The sequence below is a fragment of the Acomys minous genome (genome assembly GCF_964271855.1).
Source record: "Acomys minous genome assembly, chromosome: 12".
Taxonomy (NCBI): domain Eukaryota; kingdom Metazoa; phylum Chordata; class Mammalia; order Rodentia; family Muridae; genus Acomys; species Acomys minous.
The window spans coordinates 70,180,596-70,202,385 of NC_140493.1; the positions used below are offsets into that span (position 1 = coordinate 70,180,596).

General features: G+C 42.4%; 1 protein-coding gene across 3 annotated transcripts in view; it reads left to right on the forward strand.

The window, feature by feature from the left end:
• Positions 1–21,790, forward strand: part of SSH2 (slingshot protein phosphatase 2) — a 258,888-nt gene that overhangs the window by 139,990 nt on the left and 97,108 nt on the right. The window contains exon 1 of one of the 3 annotated variants that reach the window (XM_084802745.1): positions 4,504–4,815. The exons of the other annotated variants lie outside the window; for them this stretch is intronic. Coding sequence (XP_084658871.1) covers positions 4,688–4,815 — 128 coding nt within the window. The 5' untranslated portion in view covers positions 4,504–4,687. Of the gene's footprint in view, positions 1–4,503; positions 4,816–21,790 lie in introns of those variants that run through there. 3 annotated transcript variants of the gene reach the window in all.

Here is a 21,790-nt window from a genome sequence, read left to right on the forward strand (position 1 = left end):
TGATCATTTCTAGTTCAATCCATTTGTCCACAAATTTTGGGAATTCCTTGTTTTTAATAGCTGAGTAGTATTCCATAGTGTAAATGTACCACAGTTTTTTTTAATCCATTCTTCTACTGAGGGACACTTAGGCTGTTTCCATGTTCTGGCTATTATGAAGGCTGTTATGAACATGGTTGACCAAATTTTCTTGTTGTGTGCTGTAGCATCTTCTGGGTATATTCCAAGGAGTGGAATAGCTGGATCTTGCGAAAGCCCTATTCCCAGTTTTCTGAGATAGCACCAGATAGATTTCCAAAGTGGCTGTACTAGTTTGCATTCCCACCAGCAATGAAGGAGTGTTCCTCTCTCCCCACATCCTCGCCAGCATGTGGTGTCACTTGAATTTTTTATCTTAGCCATTCTGATGGGTGTAAGATGGAATCTCAGAGTAGTTTTGATTTGCATTTCCCTGATGTCTAAGGAGGTTGAGCACTTCTTTAAGTGTTTCTCAGCCATTTGATATTCCTCTGTTGAGAATTCTCTGAGAATTCTCCAAGCCCCATTTCTCAATTAGGTTATTTGGTTTGGTGGTGTTTAATTTCTTGAGTTCTTTATATATTTTGGATATTAGACCTTTGTCAGATGTAGGGTTGGTGAAGATCTTTTCCCAGTCTGTAGGCTGTCGTTTTGTTCTCTTGACAGTGTCTCCTGCCTTAAAGAAGCTTCTCAGCCTCATGCAGTCCCATTTACTAATTGTTGACCTTAAGGCCTGGGCTGTTGGTGTTCTGTTCAGGAAGTTGTCTCCTGTGACAATATGTTCCAGGCTCTTCCTCACTTTTTCTTCTATCTGACTTAGTGTCTCTGGTTTTAGGTTGAGGTCTTTGATCCACTTGGATTTAAGTTTTGTGCAAGGTAACAAATACGGGTCCAGTTGCATTTTTTTACACATAGACATCCAGTTAGACCAGCACCATTTGTTGAGGATGCTATCCTTTTTCCATTGAATGGATTTGGCTTCTTTGTCAAAAATCAAGTGACCTTATGTGTGTGGGTTCATATCTGGGTCTTCGATTCGATTCCACTGATAGTCTACATAAGTGACTCCCAAAATTCCACCAGAGAACTCCTACAGCTGATAAACACCTTCAGCAAATTGGCTGGATACAAAATTAACTCCAAAAAGTCTGTAGCCTTCCTATACACAAATGACAAGCTTGCAGAGGAAGAAATTAGGAAAACCACACCCTTCACATTAGCCACAAGCAATATAAAATATTTAGGAGTTACTCTAACCAAGAAAGTGAAGGACTTGTTTGAAAATTTTTTCAAAACTCTGAAGAAAGAGATTGAAGATGACATGAGAAGATGGAATGATCTTCCTTGCTCATGGATCAGGAGAATTAACATAGTAAAAATGGCCATCTTACCAAAAGCAATCTACAGATTCATTGCAATCCCTATCAAAATACCTACACAATTTTTTAAAGATATTTAAAGTTCAATTCTGAACTTCATATGGAAAAACAAAAAACCCAGAATAGTTAAAACAATCTTGTACAATAAAAGATCATCCGGAGGAATCTCCATACCTGATCTCAAGCTGTATTATAAAGCAACAGTAATTAAAACAGCATGGTACTGGTACATTCAGAATTTTAGACACACCAAGATATGAAAGATGTTTTCTTCAAGGCTGTCAAATACAAACAGCCAAAACACTAAGAATGGAACATTTATATAATTCCTGATTGTGTCATGGTTCTTCTGGCTATAGGTAGTTTATTGTATATAGTGTAATAATATAAATGTATGTGTAAAAAATAAAATATTTTTAATTAAAAAAGAATAACTTCTTTAAGCAAAAAAAAAAAAAGAAAAGAAAATAGCTTAAAATATTTCATGCTTTTCACTCTCATTTGGAAACATTTTGTTTGTTTGTTTTCTCTGAGACAGGGATTCTCTGTGTAGCCTTGATTATCATGGACTCATTTTGTAGACCAGGCTGTCCTTGAACTCACAGAAACCCTCCTGCCTCTGCCACCCTGAGTACTGGCATTACAGGCATGCACCACCAAGCCAGGATTGGAATAATTTTTTAATTCCTTTAATTTTCTTAGGTTTGGATAGCTTGCTCCCCAGAGCTGTTTCCTGACTGTGGAGAAAGGAGGACTAAATTGAACTGAAACTTAACTGACATTTTGGCACTACAGACTTCAAAGAAAAAGTTGTTCATTTTTTTAAAACAGACAATAGCAAGCCAGGAGGTGGTGGCACACGACTTTAATCCCAGCAATTGGGAGGCAGAGGCAGGTGGATCTTTGTGAGTTCCAGGCCAGCCTGATCTACAAAGCCAGTCCAGGACAGCCAAGGCTACACAGAGAAAAACCAAACAAACAAAAACAAAAACAAAACAGACAATAGCAGAACTATTCCTTAAAGGTTTCCCAGCTTAAAATGGTAACTTGGCCAGGGGGCGGCAGTGGTGGTAGTGGGGCATTCCTTTAATCCCAGCGCTTGGGAGGCAGAGGCAGGTGGATCTCTGCAAATTTGAGGCCATCCCGGTCTACAGAGTGAGTTCCAGGACAGCCAGGGCTACACAAAGAAAAAACAAAACAAAAATGATAACTTGACTTTTTATTTTTATTTTTTTAAATCAAGAAATGTATCCTACAACTTTCCAAATGTCCCATGTTACCGCTCAAGGGAGGATTTAAAGGGACTGGGTAGCAGTATTACTCATCTGCTTACGTGAGGGGCTGGCAGAGGGCTTTTAAGGGAAAACCAAAGGCCTGTGCATTTCTGGGGCATCACTGTAGGAACCTTTTCATGTGACATAAGTATACACATTTACAAAATCTTTATCTGTGAAATCTTTATCCCTAGCATTTTTTAAAAATGCATTGAATTTGATCAAATCAAGTAAGTCACATTTTCTGCTGAATTCTTTTTCAGATAAAGATGACTACCATGCCATCATCGTTCCTAAATGACATCATTTAATAGTGACTTAAATAAAAAAAAAAAAACTCATCTCTTGCTGTGTCATGAAAGAAACTGGGCTCACCTTAATGCTGTTCTAAAGAGCCTCCTGCCTTTCTTTTTTTCTTTTTCTTTCTTTCTTTTTTTTTTTTTAATCGCAGCAGGAGACTGTAATAAATTGCAGCCTGGAAGATGTTTCAAACTGGCAAGTTTGCCAGATATTTTAAGCAATTTATTTTGGGGTGTATCAGCAGATTTTTTTTTCTTACACTGCCATTTGGGTGCCTGCTGACACAGCTTGAACAAATCTTTAAAACACTTCCTTCCTAGAGCCGAGGAAGACGAGGACACTCTAACACCCAGACTTTCCCTTAACTCTTCCCTTGCCACCGGGGGCCATCCTATTGCCACATCTCTGGGAACCATATATGCCGCCTTCTGCAAGTTTCACAGCAGTCTGAGCCCCTCATTACCCTGGTAATGGCTTGAAGTTTTATGGACAACTAATAAAAAAGTAATTCTGGTTTTAGACAGAGAATTTTATGTTTAGATTAATTTCATTGTCAGCATATTGAAAATTGGCAAACTTCCCTGTAGTTTCATACAAAACAAAGATTTGGTTTTTTGACTCTAATACATTGAAAGTGACTAGTCTTTTCTAATTAGTTTAACGATATTGTTTTTAAGTTTATTAATTTCTGACTTTTGGATTCCTATAGAAGCTCCACTAATATATTTTAGTCAGGTACTCAAAAATGCTACTCCTAACATATTTGCTCTGGTGTCAGGCTGGAAGGGCAAGAGGATGGGGCTTGCAGAAAGCCTCTGTGCGCTGGCCGCTTCTGTAAACCAAAACCTGAAACAGAAAGCGGCTCCTTTTACAGGGCCGGTTCCTGGTCAGGTGAAATGCACGTTCAGCCTGCTGGAAGGAGCATGGGAAGGGCGGAAACCTTGTAAGGGCTTCAGAGAATGCCGTTTGGGGGGAAAGCCGTGAAAACACAGGCTATCTTCGAAAACTACCGACATCTAGATCTCCTTCCAAAGACACTACAGTTTAATTGATTTAAAGTGTAAATTGGGCATTGGGATATTCTAATCTTCACAAAGAGTCATAAAGTGTCACTAAGGCTGTGAACCCTCTATGTATTTATTTACAAGGATTCGCAGATTTTGTCCACTGTAGCCCGCTCACACACTATAATCTCTTGAATTCCACCCTGAGAACCTAAGAAAGCCATTGATAAATATTTAACTTATGCGTGTGTGAGGCCTTTAAAAACTTTGAAGATCATTCATAAACTTGGTTCGTTTGAGGTACAGTGCGCAGAGCTGCTTAAGAGACTGTACTTTTCAGTTGAGCGGTCAGAGTAAAGAAATACCCTCTGCCAATTACACTCCATCACCCAGGCTGCAGTCTCCCGCAGCCTTTTACCCAGCAGGCCCGTACGCGTTGCGGGAGCCGCGTGGGCGCTGCGAGCTCCGGGGCGGGGCGCCGGCGGGGCCCACCCTCCGGACGCTCCAAACCGCCCCGCCCCGGACGCGGGTAGGGGAGGGCTGCTGGCGGCTCCCGGCAGCCCAGACTCCACAGCGGAGCCCCGGGGCTTCGGCAGCTGCCTCGGAGCTCCCGGGCGGACTCAGCTCAGCCGCCTGGAACCAGCCGCGCCTTTGGCCCGCGTTATTCCAACGCCGGTCCAGGATGCGGAGCTGTTCACCCTGAGTGGGCTCCATGACCCTGAGTACTTTGGCCGGCCAAAGGAAAGCGCCCCCTGCCAGCACCTGCAGCCTCGGTGGCCCCGACATGATCCCCTACTTCTCTGCCAATGCGGTCATCTCGCAGAACGCCATCAACCAGCTGTGAGTGCACCCCTGCAAATGTTCAGAAAGTTTGCTTTTCCAAGCGGCTTTTCCCTATATCCTGGGGCGAGAACTAGCGAGCAAGGGCGAAAGCGCCGCGCGCGCGCGCGGGGCGAGGTCTTGGGTGCAGCTTGGTGGGATGGTGGGGTGGTGGTGTTGGGCGATTCGTGAAGGCTGTGAGTGTGCGGGAGCCTGGTGGGCAGATGGATCTTTTGGAAGAATGTCGGCGAACCTTGAGGGAATCTAAATCTGGATTAGCCTCTTAGATGTCTATGGTGACCGTGTGACAGCCGAGCTCTGTAGCACGCCAGACTGAGGAGTGGTTGATAGAATCAGCATAGCCGCCAGAAACGCAGAGGTCCTGTTGGCTGCCAACTTCCTGTGGTAGTGGGTCTTATTTAAGTTTGCAGATGACCATAAGTTTCTGTTATGATTCACACAAAGAAAGACAATCCACTCTGTTCGCGCTGTTGTAGTCTGGCGTTATTTCCGCAAATTAGATTTCAGTAGTTTTCTTTTATGGCCCCTGATTAGTACATGTACTCCTTGAATCCCTGAAGTGCAGGATTCACGCGCATCTTTCCACGGCCGTTGTTTTTGAAGCCGGGCTGTTGCTCCTTTCCGCTGTGGCTTGCCTGCCTCGGAGGGCTGTGTGCTGAAGCTTGTGGTTAGTCTCACCTCGCAGTTACACAGTTGAAAGCAGAGGAACTCCACCAATTCACACTCCATCTTTAATCCAGTGGAGAGTTTCAAGGTTCCTTAAGATGGTAGCAGTTTTAAATGAGTGTGTTTGCGCTCCTTCCAAATTGTCTTCAGAGCAACCACCTGCTGAGATTTCCCATGGCCAACCCCCAAACAAGGCTGCTACAGTCCTTCCTCAAGAACTTCATTTAATACCCAGCAAAAACTTTTCATTATCTCTTATTAAAAGCACAGAAAATATATAAAGTGATTTGTAGATACATTCACACCTAATTTACTATTTTAGTTACTGATAAACTGTCCTGTCCTCCCAAGTGGATTAAACTGACTAAAGGCCCATCGTTTTCCTTTATGTTGATTCGTTGTGGAGCTCCTGAGAAAGATAGCATGGGGGGAAATGACATACGCTAATGTCTGCACACTAAACTAACTTACTCATAATTTTCACTTCAAAAAAGTGAGAGGGGGTGGAGTGAAAGAGGAGGAAAAGAGTGCATAATGTGAAATTTAATAACCAAATGTAAATGAGTAGTGGTAACAGTACTTAAGGAAAGGGGGCAGTATAAGATCCATCCATGGATAGAAAATGGATGAGCAAAATACTTTATATACATACACTGCAACATTATTCCACTTTTTAAAAGAAGATGATCCTGGGGGCTGGAGAGATAGATCAGCAGTTAAGAGCACTCACTGCTCCTCCAGAGGTCCTGAGTTCAGTTCCCAGCAACCACATGGTGCCTCACAACCATCTATAATGAGATCTGATGTGCTCTATACACAATAAATAAGTCTTTTTTTATAAGAAAAGAATATCCTGGAGTTGGAGCAATGGCTCAGCAGGCTCAGTGAGCAGTGCTGCTTGGGGAAGACGGGTGACAAGTTCCCACGCTCACTTTAGGCTGCTTACAACCACCTGGAACTACAGCTCCAGGAGATCCAAGGCCTCCACCACCTGCACATCCACACACAGAGATCATTTAAAATAATAAATGAAAATAAATCGTAAAAAGTACTTTTTTAAAAAGGGAATTCTGACACATGTCAAGCATGACGAACTGTGAAGACACTGCGCTCACTGAAATAAGTGCACAGCCCCAGCTCCACTAGGTTTTAAACTGTACTTCCTATGTGACCAAAAGGCATAGGTCTCTTTTCATACTAACTTACGCCCTTGGGTAAATCATTTGACTTTGTTTTCTTCCACTATAAAATGGGAATACAATGCCATAATGGTAGATGGTATTGTATTGGTTGATCAGGAGAGATCAGATATTTAGCTAACACTTTGCAAAACTGTAAGTCCCATCAATAAAAATGAGTAAGCTGAATTTAATAATAGCTGCTGTTTATGGACCACTTGTCGAGGTGTTAGAAGTCTAGTGTGTGTCATCTCATTAGTGGTCACAGGAGTGCTCTGAACTCACGTGTTCTGTTTGCACAGATGAAGGTGAAGCTCAAGGCCATGCAGAAGTGACAAGAGTTCTTAAAATCCAGTTTTTAATCACTCTTAGTAACTGCAGGATCACTTTTGAGACTGACCGTAAAGACCTTCGCTGAGTGGTGGCAGGTAGATGGTCATCTCTTTCCGTTCGCTTTCTTTAAAGGGAAAGAGTCGAGCTCCAGATCCCATGTGAGCCCACACCCAGACCTCCCTGCCTCAGGTTCCCGAGGCACTGGAGTAGGTGACAGGTAGTGCCACTAGTTGGCACATGCTGGAGTTTGTGTGTTTGTCTTGTTTTGAGACAGTGTCTCACTATCTAGTCTTGTCTGTCCTAGAACTGCTGTTGGACCAGGCTGGCTCAATCTCACATATGCGCCTGCCTCTCCCGCCTGAGTGCCGGGAATGAAGGCACCTAATTCTTAGGATCATTTTCCCTTTCTCCCTGTCCCTTGTCTCTCGTCCCTCTGACTCTTCCTCAAAAGCCTGGAGGTTAAACACATGCTAGGTAAGCACACTTCCTCTGAGTTATATCATACCCAGCTCACTTCGCTCTTCAGAGAAGCTTGCTGTAGTGTTGACTTCTAAACTAGACTCACTGGCATAGCTTTGGATATGTTTATTAGACATTACCATGCTGCCTAGCTCATCATCATTTAAAAAAAGTCCATGGGCATAATATATCTATTGTTGCTACTTAATGCAAACATTCTCAGTTTGGAGACTATGGTCAACTGGAGGCCTGTGGCTTGGCTTCAGGAGATTAATGAACTCCCTGAAAGGAAATGTGAAAATGTGGAGTAGGTAAACATAGACTTTGGAATCACATTCTCAGTCTGTGATCTTAGAAGAGCAGTGCTAAACTTTCTAAAGGAGAGTGTTATTTATAAGACCCGATAGGAGCATTTCATGCAGTAGCAGATGTGAAAACAGCGAAGACGGATGGAGTAATTAAAAGGTTCAGATTTATAACTGGGAGCCCAGGTCAATGGCTGTGCCTGTAGACCCTAGCTACTCTGGAGGCTGAGGCAGGAGAATCTTGAATTCAAGGCCAGCTTAGACCATGCACTGAGACCCTGGCCTCACAAAGGGTGGGAGTCAGGTTCAAGAGCCCCAAGTGAAGACTGATACAAACATAATTTGAGTTTGAGGAAAAGGATTCATGAACACTTACCAAGCAGTTGTCAGGATAGGACTTGCCCTTTAGAGGATTTCTGTTTTCCCCTTCTGCTTGCTGGCTTGGATTGCTGTGTATTTAGAAACCAAGTAACAAATCTTAAGAGATTTGAGTCAATGAATAAATAGGCCACAGTGAGATTATAAAGGATTCCTATCAGAGGAAACTGATGGTCTTTATGGTGTGGCTTTTGGACTCCTGTTTTGATGATTTCATAGACTCTGTAATTTTTAAGTTGTAATATACATGTTTGAAATATACAAATAGTTTGTATATTGATTTTACTGATAATTATGCCATTATTATTGCATTAAAGTCTCCACTTCCCACTGCATAAAGCTCACCAAATGTGTTATTTTCAACCTATCAATGGAAGAATGTTAAGAAATCAAGTTAAGCTGGGTGTGGTAGTTCATATCTGCTACCTTAGCACTTAAGAAGTAGGGGCCGGAAGATGAGTTTAAGGCTACCCTCCCTGTACTATATAGTGAGTTACACAGCCTGGGCTACGTAAGAGTCTATCTGGGACCGGGGTGGTGGGGTGGTGGTCATGCCGGGGTTAGTATCATAAGAGTTAATTCTACTGGAGGAGAGAGGGTGAGCGACCCAGAGAGTCATCTGATCAAACTTCAAGAGAGAGTCACAGGACAAGGCTAAGGAGACAGCTCAGCCAGTAAAGTGTTTGCTTGCAAGCATGAGTTACTTGACTCCTCAGACTCCACATACAAATGTCAGGTGTGGCAGTGTGCACACCCAACATGGGTACTGCAGCTGAACTCTGGTCCTCTGTAAGAATAAAAGCCTTTAACAGTGGAGTCATCTTTCCAACACCGTTACACCCTCATCAGTCCCTGGGAAGTGAACTCTATACTGTAATTACATCCAAACCAGTGGCTTACAGAAAAATAAATGGTCATGTGTGTGTCCTAAAGTGTTTAGAGAAAGATCTAGATAAAATACCGGCAAAGAGCAGGTGAAGGGGCACACGCTTGTAATCCCAGCACTTGGGGAGGCAGAGGCAGGCAGATCTCTGTGAGTTTGAGGCCAGCCTTGCCTACAAAGAGTCCAGGACAGCCAAGGCTAACACAGAGAAACCCTATCTCGAAGAGCCAAACTAAATAAACAAACACAAACAAATAAATAAAAGTACTGGCAAATAACATTTTTAAAAATACTTCATTTTATATATGTTGGCGTTTTGACTGCATGTATGTCTAGTAATGGTGTCAGACTCCTGAAACAGTAGTTACAGACAGTTGTGAGCTGCCATGTGCGTGGTGGGAATTGAACCTAGGTCCTCTGGAAGAGCAGCTAGTGCTCTTAACAGCTGAGCCATCTCCAGCAACCTTTTTGTTTGTTTGGGTTTTGATTATGTGTATGTGGGTGGATATGTGCTCCTAAGCTCGGGTGCCTGGAGAAGCCAGAAGAGAGTGTTGGATCCTGTGGAGCTGAAATTCCAAGTGTCTGGTAGCCAGTAATGTGGGTGCTGGAAACTGAACTCAGGGTTCTCTTTGGGAGCAGGAGGAGTGCTTAACCATTGAGCCATCGCTCCAGCCCAAGGGTCCTTTTAAAAGTGGCCCCATTATGAAAACCTCTACTCAAAAGTCTGGGAACTTAGGTATTTATGACATTTCTTGATTTGCTAATGAGGGTTTTTTTTTTAAAAGCTTTTTATCCTTGAGCTAAAATTCGTGTATTTGTTTATTTGATTGTGCTCTCCGAAAGTTCAAGCTCAACAATAACGAAGCATATTGAAATTACCCAAAATATAACCTTTTGAGACCTTGCTTTTGTTTTGGGTTTTGTTTGGTTTGGAGGGGTCTGTGTTCAGGTGTGGTTTTGGATTTTGAGACAGAGTTTCCTGTGTAGCCCAACCTGACTGAATTCATGGTCCTCCTGCCTTAGTCTCTTGTCATTTCATGATGTTGGGGTTTTTTGTTTATTTTCACTTTTCAGTTCCTCTTTCTGGTCGACCAGTTGATTTCATGTGCTCTTTTCCAGACTTAAGTTTCGTCATAAACACCTTGAGGGCTTGTTAAACACAAATTGCTAGTTTCTGAACCTGTAGGCTAGAGTTCGCACATCTAACAAGTTCCTAAGTGATGCTCATGATGCTGCTGTGTTTTACGCTTGGCAGCCACTACTTTATATTTTTAAAGGCAGATTAGGAAAAACATCACTCAAACTTTATGTTGTACGTAATTAGGGAAAAAATGTTGTAAAGTCATTTGGACAGAAATACATGGCTTGTTTCTGGTAGAATGCAAGCCTAGAACAGCACTTCCTATCCCTGATCCAAGCTCTTATGAAGTTACATGTACTTGCTTTGATGTGCGTGCGTGCGTGCGTACGTGTGTGTGTGTGTGTGTGTGTGTGTGCACTTGTGTGTGTGCATATGTGAGTGCATATGTGTGATCATGTGTGCTTGTGTCTGCTTATAAGTGTGCATGTGTGTACATGTGCCACAGCATAGATACAGAGGTCACATGATAAATTTTGTGAATTGTTTCTGTCCTTCCATCCTATTGAGGCAGAGCCTGTCTTGTTTCTGTCTCGCTACATACTCCAGGCTGGCTGACTTTGAACTTCCAGGGAGGCCCCCGCCCCTTAGCTCCCATCAGTAGTTTCAGGAATTACAGACGTGTGCCGCCACGTCTGTCTTTTTTACGTGGAGTCCAAAGCTTGACGTCAGGTTGTTTGGGCTTGTACAGCACTGTTCTGTCCAATGACAGCTCAGCAGCCCCCAGCCTACTCACTGTGGCTGACCACATTGAGAATAACATTAGTACCGTGTTAATAGTAACTAAGTAGCTGGGTTTGGGTGTCTTCTTTTTACGGTACTCTTACCCTAATGACACAGTTTTGAGTACTATGTATATTATCTCATTCTCCTTAAAAACCTTACTCCAGACTTTCTTTTTTTAATTAGTTATTCATTTATTGTGTATACAGTGCTCTGCCTGCATGTAGGCCTGCAGGCCAGAAAGGGGCATTAGATCACATTATAGATGGCTGTGAGCCACCATGTGGTTGCTGGGAATTGAACTCATGACCTCCGGAAGAGCAGTCAGTGCTCTTAACCCCTAGCCATCTCTCCAGCCCCTCTCCAGACTTTTTAGTGCTGTGCTGGAGATTAAATCCCAAAGTTTACACATCTCTACCAGGCATTTGACCACCAAACTGATACTCTTAGTACCTTGATACATTGGTTATACTAATTTAAACTGCTGGACATAAGTATAAAAGTCTACCCTTTTCAGATGTATTCTTAGTTTTAATTGTGTGGTGTGTGTGTGTGTGTGTGTGTGTGTGTGTGTGTGTGTGTGTACACGTACATGTGCACATAAATGCCCTCAGATACCAGAAGTGTCAGATGCCCCTGAAGTTGGAGTTACCGATGGCTGTGAGCCACCTAACATGAAAAGGAGCTGGGAGTCTGAACTCAGGTTCAGTTCCTAAAGGCAATATGGACTCCTAACTGCCACGCCATTTTCCAGCTATATTTAAGGCCTACTTTTCTTATCTTAAGTCTTTTGACCTGTTTTTATATTCATACACCAACACCACAGCATTTGCTTAAAGATGTGGTTGATGTTTTAATATCTGCTTTGGTGAGGCCTACCTCATTGGTCTTTTTTTTTTTTTTTATTGTTATTCAATTTTCCAAGTCTGTTTTTGAAGAGGTATTGGATGTCAAGACATTTAGGTTTTTGTGTTTTTGTTGTTGTTGTTGTTGTTGTTGTTGTTGATGTTGTTGTTGTTTGTCTTTTTGAAATAAAGTCTCACTATGTAGCTCTGGCCATCCTGGAACTCACAGAGATCCACCTGCCTCTATCTCCCAAATGCTGAGATTAAAGGTGTGAGCCAGCACCCCAGCCCCACCCCTGACTCCACCCCGGCTTTGTTGAATACTTTTGATACTTACTGAAATGATAAAATATATATTCCCTTTATTAGTAATAAAGTGACATTGAGTGGCTAAAGCTAATAAGTTAATATGTTTTATGATTATTTCTGATCCTTAAATAGTCTTGAAGTTATCAATTAGTTTACATTCCGTAAGTCTGTTGAGTGTTGTGGCCTACAGTGTGAAAGACAGGTTCCCAGAGAGCTGTTGGGAGCTTTCAACGTTACATTTTTGTTTTCATTATTGATAGTGAGTGTGTATGGCTTTATCTATACTTGGTTTTGTTTGTAGTCTGTGGAGCAATAATTAGTCTAGAAGGTAGGGTGTCTGGCAGGCATGAACTCTGAACTTTGGCCTTGGAATTACACTAGACCAAGTTAACTGAACTGTAGATTTGCACAGCAAAGAGGATTTCTGCTGGATAAAGAGTGGGTATTTTTTCTGAATTATTGCTACTTAACATCTGTCCTCACTCCCGAAATTGGTCTGTTTTTCTGGACTTAAACTAAGAAACCACTTCCCAAAGCCAAAATGATTAGAGATGTCAGCCTCTGTGTCCAAGAGCTGTTGGACTTAGGAATAACAAAGATGCTCTGCCTTTCACAAACCGCCTGTACCCTTCCCTTGGATCTCTCTAGTAAAAGTGAATAGTGTGTGTGTGTGTGTGTGTGTGTGTGTGTGTGTGTGTGTGTGAGAGAGAGAGAGAGAGGGGGGGGGGGGAAGCTGCCTTGAGGCTAAAGGAAGTGATAAAGGTACTATCGTACAATTTGTGATTCATCATATAGTTTCTGGATTTCCAAAGGGAAAACAGAAGAAAAACAAATCCTAACTGCAGATAGAATTAGTTAGCTTTTCTTTGTTGAGTAAAGCAGGATGTGGCCACCTGTCACTCAGTTGTGATTAACTTGAAGAAATGTGCTCAAGACATTAAGGACCTTTTAGACTTTGCTGTGATTTGGAATAAATATAACTAATGATTTATAAATAGATTGTCAGTGTTACATACTAGACATCAAATTTGGTCCGTCTCCTTTTCAAATGTCGTATAAACTTAGCAAGTTGGCTTTCTATGTTAATATGGTTTTAGAGGGGTGTGACCCTTTTTTCAATAACCAAAAGGATTTTACATTAGTTACAGCTGATAAAAAAACAAAACCTAGAGTCTTGAATCATTCTCCAGTAAAGAGAAACCTCGGTGCTAACCAGTTCTAACAGTTTAGCTCTCAGTGCATAGAAGTAGAGTAATTTTTTAAATTTTTAAATTTTTATTTATTTATTTATTTATTTATTTATTTTGAGACAGGGTCTCTCTGTGTAGCCTTGACTGTCTTGGACTCACTTTGTAGACCAGGCTGGCCTCAAACTCACAGCGATCCACCTGCCTCTGCCTCCCGAGTGCTGGGATTAAAGGCGTGCGCCACCACCGCCTGACTAGAATTATTTTTTTTTTAATATGAGCTAAATGGTTCAAATTGTTGCAGATGTTAGATTTAATAGCTGCTTCATTTTATAAGACTATAGAGTTCAAATGAGATGATTCACAAGAAACATCAAACCTTTTCAGATATGAATATTGCGTTTATTCTCTACATTTAGTATTGATTGATCCAAGGTTCATATGTATACCTACAATCCATATAGGATACTTTTAATACCTTAATGTTTTACTTTTGGGCTATAATTATATTGACTATCTTTTGTAATGACTATGTAAAAAAAGCCATTATCTTTTTGCATCTTTAAGCATCCTTTATCCCCCAGGAAAAGGCTGTTGGGGCTTATGAGCTCAGAATTGCCTCTTGCATCTTATTTCTGTTATATTTTGAATTTTGTGTTCTAAAAGTCAGTTGATGTCTCGTGAGACTATTTCTGACCTTCCTGATTTGAAGTATTACTTATAACAGAAAGAGTGAGACAACTTCTTCAAACCTTCTTCCAGCTCATGCTTCTTAAATTATAGTTTAAGTGTTAATATATGCTGGTAAGGTAAAATTTCCTGTTACTGTTTTGTTGTTGTTTTGTTTTGTAGTTGTTTTGTTTTGGTTTTGGTTTTTCGAGACAGGGTTTCTCTGTGTAACAGCCCTGGCTGTCCTGGACTTGCTTTGTAGACCAGGCTGGCCTCGAACTCACAGAGCTCCGCCTGCCTCTGCCTGGCTGTGTATCATCTATTTTTTTTTTCTTAAGGAACTTGTTAGTGGAGCTATGGTGATTTGAATGAGAATGGCCCCACAGGCTTGACTGCTTAGTCACCAGGAAGTGAAGTGCTTGAAAGGCTTAAAGTATTAGCAGGTGTGCCCTTAGTTGGGGAAAACAAGCCCACACCAGGCCCTGGCTGGTCTGTCCCCCTCCCCCCAGGGGTGATGTACATTCTCAATGTAATTTTCATTAAAACAAATTTTTATTTGCAGTGGTGGCATACTACTGGCCTTTAATCCCAGAACTTGAGAGGCAGAGACAGGCTGATCTCTCAGTTCGAGGCCAGCCTGTTCCACAGGGCAAGTTCCGGGACAGCAAAGGCTACACAGAAAAACCGTGTCTCGAAAAACAAAATAAAAAGTTGCCTCATTTTATGGTTGTGGATCTGAGTATTTTACACGCATGCCTGTCTGTGCACTTTGTGCATGCCTGGTACCCATGGAGGGCAGAAGAAGACACTAAATTCTCCAGAACTGGAGTTATAGAAGGTTCTAAGCCACTATGAGAGTGCTAGGAATTGAATTCCGGTTCTTTGAAAGAGCAGTCAATGCTTTTAACCCCTGAGCTCATTATGTGGCTCTGGGTGGCCTCAAAATCATAGAGATCTACCTCCCAAGAGCTGTATTAAAGGTAGGTGCCACCATGCCCAGCACAAATTTCTCTTAAATTTATTTTATATATATATGCGCACACCTGCATGAGTTTATATGCACCACATATTGTAGGTGTTTTAGGAAGCCAGAGGGATTCTAGGAGCTGGGGTTACAGGTGCATATGAGCCACCATGTGGTGCTGGGAACAGAACCCAAGTCCCCTGCAAAAGCAAAAAGTACTTTTTAACTACTGGGCCATTTTTCCAGCCCCTTTTAGAAAGATTTCTTAAAGTGTGTGTGTGTGTGTGTGTGTGTGTGTGTGTGTGTGTGTACACATACACACATGTGAGTGCAGGAACTGAGGAGGCTGGAGGAAGTATTCGGATGCCCCTGGAACCTGGAGTTACAGGCAATTGTAAGCCACCCAGTGTGAGTGCTGGAAACCAAACTCATGTCCTTTGAAAGTAAGCCGTCTTAACCACTCAGCTCTTTCTATTTTCTAAGAGATGAATGAAATTAATTCAAACAATGAGTGAAACTAAATCACTTTGAAACCCCTTTGGTCATGTTTAAATATATATCATACTGTCCGTTCAATCGCAGTAAAATCCCAAGCTTAATTCTTACCTGCCAACCCTTGTGGTTTTTTATTTGTTTGTAGTTTTGGTGTAGCCCAGGTTGACTTTAAACTCCGTAGCTGCTCAGTGACGTCCTTGACTCCTGCACTCCCGTCCTCCAGTTCTCCGTGCTGGGACTCTGGGCGTGAGTGTGCCACCATGCCCAGTTAGCACACGTTCTCTTAAAGTGCCCCATTCTCTAAACACTCTTTTGAATGACTCTTGACTCACATATTCAGAATAACTGCTTACCATATTCCCTTGTTCCTAATATTTTAATACTATAGTATTTTAATAAAAACAACTCTGATCAGGCCCAGTAAGTATTTCCCCATTAGCTGCGTGACAGATTATATAGCCTCTCTAAGCCTTCATTTTGTGTGTGTAAAATGAAATTTGTAATACAAGGATTAAGTATAGTATTTGTGAATTACAGGCAATAATAAGAATTCAGTAGCTGTTAACTAATGTTTCGTTTTGTTTCAAGACAAGGTTTTATTATGGCATCCAGGCTGGCCTGAAACTCACAGAGTCCACCTGCCTCTGCCTCCTGAGTGCTGATAGTAAAACTCCTGTAAGTTGTATTATTATCATAATTGCACATATTTCATGTGATGTAGGAGGTAAGAAGGAATGCATGTAAGGATGGATCCGTATGTTGAGAAGATAAGACATGTAAATGAAAGGATGACCAAGAGTGCACCCTGGACAAACTGGGTGCCAGTAAGTGCTGTTAGGAACACAGGGCAGGAAGGTGCTGTGGGCCGTGCAGGTAGGGAGAACAGGTAGCAGGATGGAGCTGGACGCTGCCATTTATGTCAGGCCCCCTTGAATGTCTTAGGCTATGTAAGCAATGGCAAAAGTTACAAAATAACTGTGGCAGATGTTATGGCCATATTACAAATAGTTAATTTTTAGTTAATGACTTACTAATGATTTGTTATAAGAAAACTCTAGAAAGGCTTTTGCATAGAGGTTGTTTTTGTTTTTGTTTTGTTTTTCAGGATAGCTGAGTCTATTAAATGGCAAGGTTGTAAAGTCTCCAGATGGTTGTTACTGTGCTGCAGGCCCAGGTAGACTTTACACAGATGCTTTCAGAAGGCTGATGTTTCTGAAAATCTGTTGTTAATCAGTCCAAGAGGCTAGGATAACAACGTAAACCCCCCCACAGGCTATACAAGAACAGAAGTCATTAAACTCTCTACTAGTGACCTTATACTTAAGAATACAGAAGTGATATTCAAGTAGTGCGAAGTAAGCCCCGTGTGCGTCAGCCGGGTGCTGAGCTCTGCACTTCTCATTGACCGGCACCATAGTCTAGGCAGAGCATACCACATGACCCAGGCGTTATACTATTTAACAGAGTGAGCCATGAAAGGACCATGTGTGCTGCTGCTGCTCCTCCTCCTCCCTGTCTCCTCCCCTTCTCCTCCTCCTCCTCCTCCTCCCCTTCTCCTCCTCCTCCTTCTTCTTCCTGGCTTGATTACCAGCTTCCTGGCCTAACACCCATTAATATCTCTCCATCTTACCATTGTGCGTAAGCAGTATGCGGTTCTTATAGTTTCTAAGTTAAGTACACATGAAAACCATCCTAGTGGATATGGCGATCCTTTTCACAAATAATAGCCCTCTGATTGTGTCAGAACTGCACAGAGGCCATGTTACTCCAAGCCCAAGTGGTAGTTGGACTCACACTGAGTCTGAGGAAAAATTACTTTTCTGTATTCCCAAGCTAGTGATTGTGCCTTATCAACACCAAGAGAAACGGCAAACGGAGACTATGTAAGATAAACTACATATTTATTTTGATTCAATGGGTTCTGACCAAATGAATTTAAACAGTGCAGTTTATTTTTCAGACTTAAGAAAAATGAAAATTTTAAACTTGTTAGTTGACTTATCTTTAAAGATTACGAAGAATTGTTTAGTGTTTCTGTATTGCTCGTGTCTTTGAAGTGCTTGCACATACCCGCTGGAGCTGGCTCCCTCACCCCTGTGGCTCTCAGCCTCGAGTAGGGGGGTTAGTCTGCTGCACCCACACAACTGCAACTTTCTCCCTCTGCCCTGCAGGTTCAGTGGGACCTTGTCTCGAGGGAAGAAGATGAAGAGTGTGATAGAGTAGGGCTCTGATGTCCACAGGGTGCTCCCTGCGCATGCGTCCACACACCATTGCTAAAAACCGAAAACTTTATGTACGTAAAACTTTGTTTCTCTTTCATTCTTCATCACTTAGCTAAAAGTGAGCTTGCCTGGGTAATTACATTGAAGTGGCCTTCTTAGTACATAAATTACTGACTAATATATATTTTTGTTACACAAAAGCCAGAAAACATTGTTTCTCCTCCATTCAAAATATATTTCTCACCGGGCAGTGGTGGCGCACGCCTTTAATCCCAGCACTCTGGAGGCAGAAGCAGGTGGATCACTATGAGTTCAAGGCCAGCCTGGTCTACAAATCGAGTCCAGGATAGCCAAGGCTAATACAGGGAGACCCTGTCTCAAGAAAAACAAACAAACAACAATACATACACACACACACACACACACATATATATACACATATACATATATATTCCCTTTGCCAGGTGCGGTGGTACATGCCTACTATCAGCACTCAGAAGGCTGAGGCAGGTGGATCTTCGTGAGTTCAAGGCTAGCCTGGTCTGCACAGTGAGTTCCAGGACAGCCAAGAGCTATATAGAAAGGTCTTGTCTTAAAAAATAAAACAAAACAACAAAAAAGCATTTATTGTTACTCTTATCTTCCAAAGATATTTCCTGTTAACACTTTTTCTATGTATGTATGTATGTGTGTATGTATATATGTATGTATGTATGTTCTCTCTATGGGAATGTGTTGTATGTCTGTGTGTACACCTGTGTGTACATGTATATTCACTTGTGTGTTGGTGTGTAGAGACCAAAGGTCAATGTTGCATGTCTTCCTTTCTCTATAACTTTTATTTCAGTAAATTTTTTTGTACTTAGGACTAAACCCAGGGCCTTGCACTTGCTAGGTAAGCCTTTCTACCACTGAGCTAAATTCATAACCTTTCTCCCTTATTTTATGAGACAGACTCTCTCACTGGATCTGAAAAGAAACCCCCACTACTGCCTGTCTCTCTTCCTCCAGAAAAAAATTAAGGATGTATGTGTTGCCACACTCCACTTTCACTGGGGATTTGAACTCAGGGACTACCACATGTGCGGAAAGCATTCCCACTGAGCCATCTCCTTAACCGTGTGTGTGTGTGTGTGTGTGTGTGTGTGTGTGTGTGTGTGCATGCACGTGCTCATGTGTGCGTGTGCCTTTAAAAATGTGTTATTGGGGCTTGAGAGATGGCGCAGTGGTAAAGAGCTCTTGCAGAGGACCCAGGTTTGAGTCCCAGCACCTACATGGTGGCTCACACCCATCTATGACTCCAGTTCCGGGGGCTCTGACACCCTCTTCTGACTTCCATGGACACCAGGCACACATACAGTACACATATAGGTAAAACACTCATATAATAAAATAAACCTAAGAAAAATTTCTAAGACATTTTCACTAGGTGCACGCCTTTAATCCTAGCACTGTGGAGTCAGAAGCAGGCAGATCTCTGTGAATTCAAGTCCAGCCTGGTCTACTTAATGAGTTCTGGGCCAATCAGACAAGGTTTGCTCTCCTGGCTAGTTTTATGTCAGCTTGACACAAGCCAGAATTATCTGAAAAGAAAGAACCTTAATTGAGAAAATGCCTCCATAAAAATCTGGCTGTATGTAGTCAAGCCTGTAGGGCATTTTTTGAATTAGTGATGAATGTGGGAGGGCCCAACCCATTGGGGGTGGAGCCATCCCTGGACTGGTGGTTCTGGGTTTTATAAGAGAGCAGCCTGAGCAAGCCAAGGAGACCAGGCCAGTCAGCAGCGCTCCTCCATGGCCTCTGCATCAGCTCCTGCCTCCAGGTTCTTACCCTGACTTCCTTGGATTATGAACAGTGATATGAAAGGGTCAGCAGACTTAACCCTTTCTTCTTCAACTTGCTTTTGTTGTTGTTGTTGTTAATTTTATTTACTTTTATTTCATGTGCATTGGTGTTTTGCCTTCATGTATGTCTGAGTGAGGGTACACATCCCCTGGAACTGGAGTTACAGACAGTTGTGAGCTGCTATTTGGGTGCCGGGAATTGAACCCAGGTCCTCTGGAAGAGTCTTCAGTATCCTTAACCACTGAGCCATTTCTCCAACCACCACCATCCCCCAACTTGCTTTTTGGTCATGGTGTTTGATCACAGCAATAGGAACTCAGCTGAGACAGATAACGTAAGGAGACTCTTGTCTCAAAACAACCACAAAATGTCTTTAATGCAGTTGTTCTCGGGGACCATTGCAGAAGTGGGGTGGGGGGGCATTGGCAGAAAGAGAGCCTGAGAGCCAGAGTTTGGGAAGGACCTTAGTGAAAGTCCCCTGTTAGGAACTCAGAGCTGCTGTCTGCCTACGTAAGACCTGCACAAGAGCGAGCAAACCACTGCGGCCAGCGTGGAGGGAGGGGAAACGCACTCTCAAGCCCCGCCTCTAGCCCACACCCCTAAGCACGTGTGTAGACAAACTAGACTTGGTGCGTTATTAAAAACGTAAGCTATGGATCTGGGAGGGCGTGAAGGGAGGATTGAAAGGTGGAGACAATTGTATATGTGTATGCAGTTCTCAAAGCTAAGACTCAATTCTTCACAGTTGGAATTCAAAAGACAAAGACACAGTTGCCCTACATCTACTGTTTTGTAGTTTTAGGGTTGTTTGTTTGTTTAGTTTGGCACATTGAGGAGATTCTGCCCTTGTCTTAGAAAGCATTCCTTCCATAGCCCTTTCAGTGGGTCCTTCCTTCCTTCCTTCATTCCCTCCTTCCTCCTTTTTTCGCTCTTTCATTTATTAGCTTTGTTCTGTTTTAAAGACAGGGTTTCTCTGTGCAGCCTTGGCTGTCCTGGACTCACTTTGTAGACCAGGCTGGCTTCGAACTCACAGAGATCCTCCTGCCTCTGCCTCCCAAGTGCTGGGATTGAAGGCGTGCCCCTGTTTCATTGAACTGTTTTATATTCGCTCCACTGTTAAACATTTTGTATCCTTTTTTTCCCCTGCAGTTATAAACAGATTCAGTGAGCATCCTTGTTCCTAAATCTTTGTACAAGTTCCAAAAAAAACCCAAACAAACAAACAAAAACACCACGCTCAATTATGTGGTCCCTAAGCTAACGGGTATATAGCATGGTTAGGCTTTGTCACCAGAGGTGACGCTAGTCCCACCTGTATTCTAGGAACTCGTTTGTATTCCTGAAGCAAAATAAAGTCAAAGAAAGCCAATTTTAGACTCAGTTTATCTGAGCTACTTGGGACCCAGAAAACTTGGCCTTTACTTGGCTATACTATCAAGACCTCCTTTCAGACTTATGCACTAATTTTTTAAAAATGCATTGATGTAGAAAGAATAGTGCAGTGTTAAGATGAAACTAATTATAATTTATTTTTGAGCATATATGTAATTTATTAAAGTTTCCAACTCACTTTTTCATTTTATTCTAAAGGCATCACCATTTAAACTTAGAGGACTTTAGGATGAAAAGATAAGCAAATAAGCTTGCCTGGAGTCTTGTATGAAATTAGCTCAAGCCCATGATGCTCTTCTTAGGGAATGTTAAGTATCCCTGAGGTTTCCCATGGCACTGTGTTACTAATGACACTGAAATTCTCAAATGATACTAGTTTTATTCTAGTGATCCTATGAAATTAGAATCCCTGGCCCTATTATTGTAAGCAATGAATGCATGTCACTAACTTTTGAGAGAATGTCACTTAAATGCTTGAACCAACAGTTTTCATATTCGAGACTAAATGAGTATTTAGTCTCAGTGAGAAGTGACAAGCGTTTGTTCCTTAAAGATGTGTCTGAAGGTCACCAGCAGATTTAAGTATCCCAAGGACGCCTCTGTGGGAAGTGTACACGAGTGTGGGGCGTGATAACTAAAAGACAAAAAAGGAAGTCACAGTTACACACCAGTCCATTAGTGTTGGGTGCTCAGCTCTCTTTTAAATCAGCCTGCTTCCTACGAGCGTGTTTGTGGGCAGGAAGTCCCTTTGGGTAAAGCCCCACCTGTGGCAGCAGTCCTGCACACTCGGCACAGAGGGCGGGCGCAGCACCTTGTCCATCCCTTCTCTGCCCACGGCTCATCTCCTGTACGCAGCGAGCCTTTGTTTGTGAGAGCGGGCTTCTGTGATTGGCCTGTCCAACCACTGTCAGAAATCAGAAGTCCCTGATAAAAGAGTCGAAAGGTCAAAGTGAGTAATGTGCAGTCACTTCTGCTTTAAGGGGA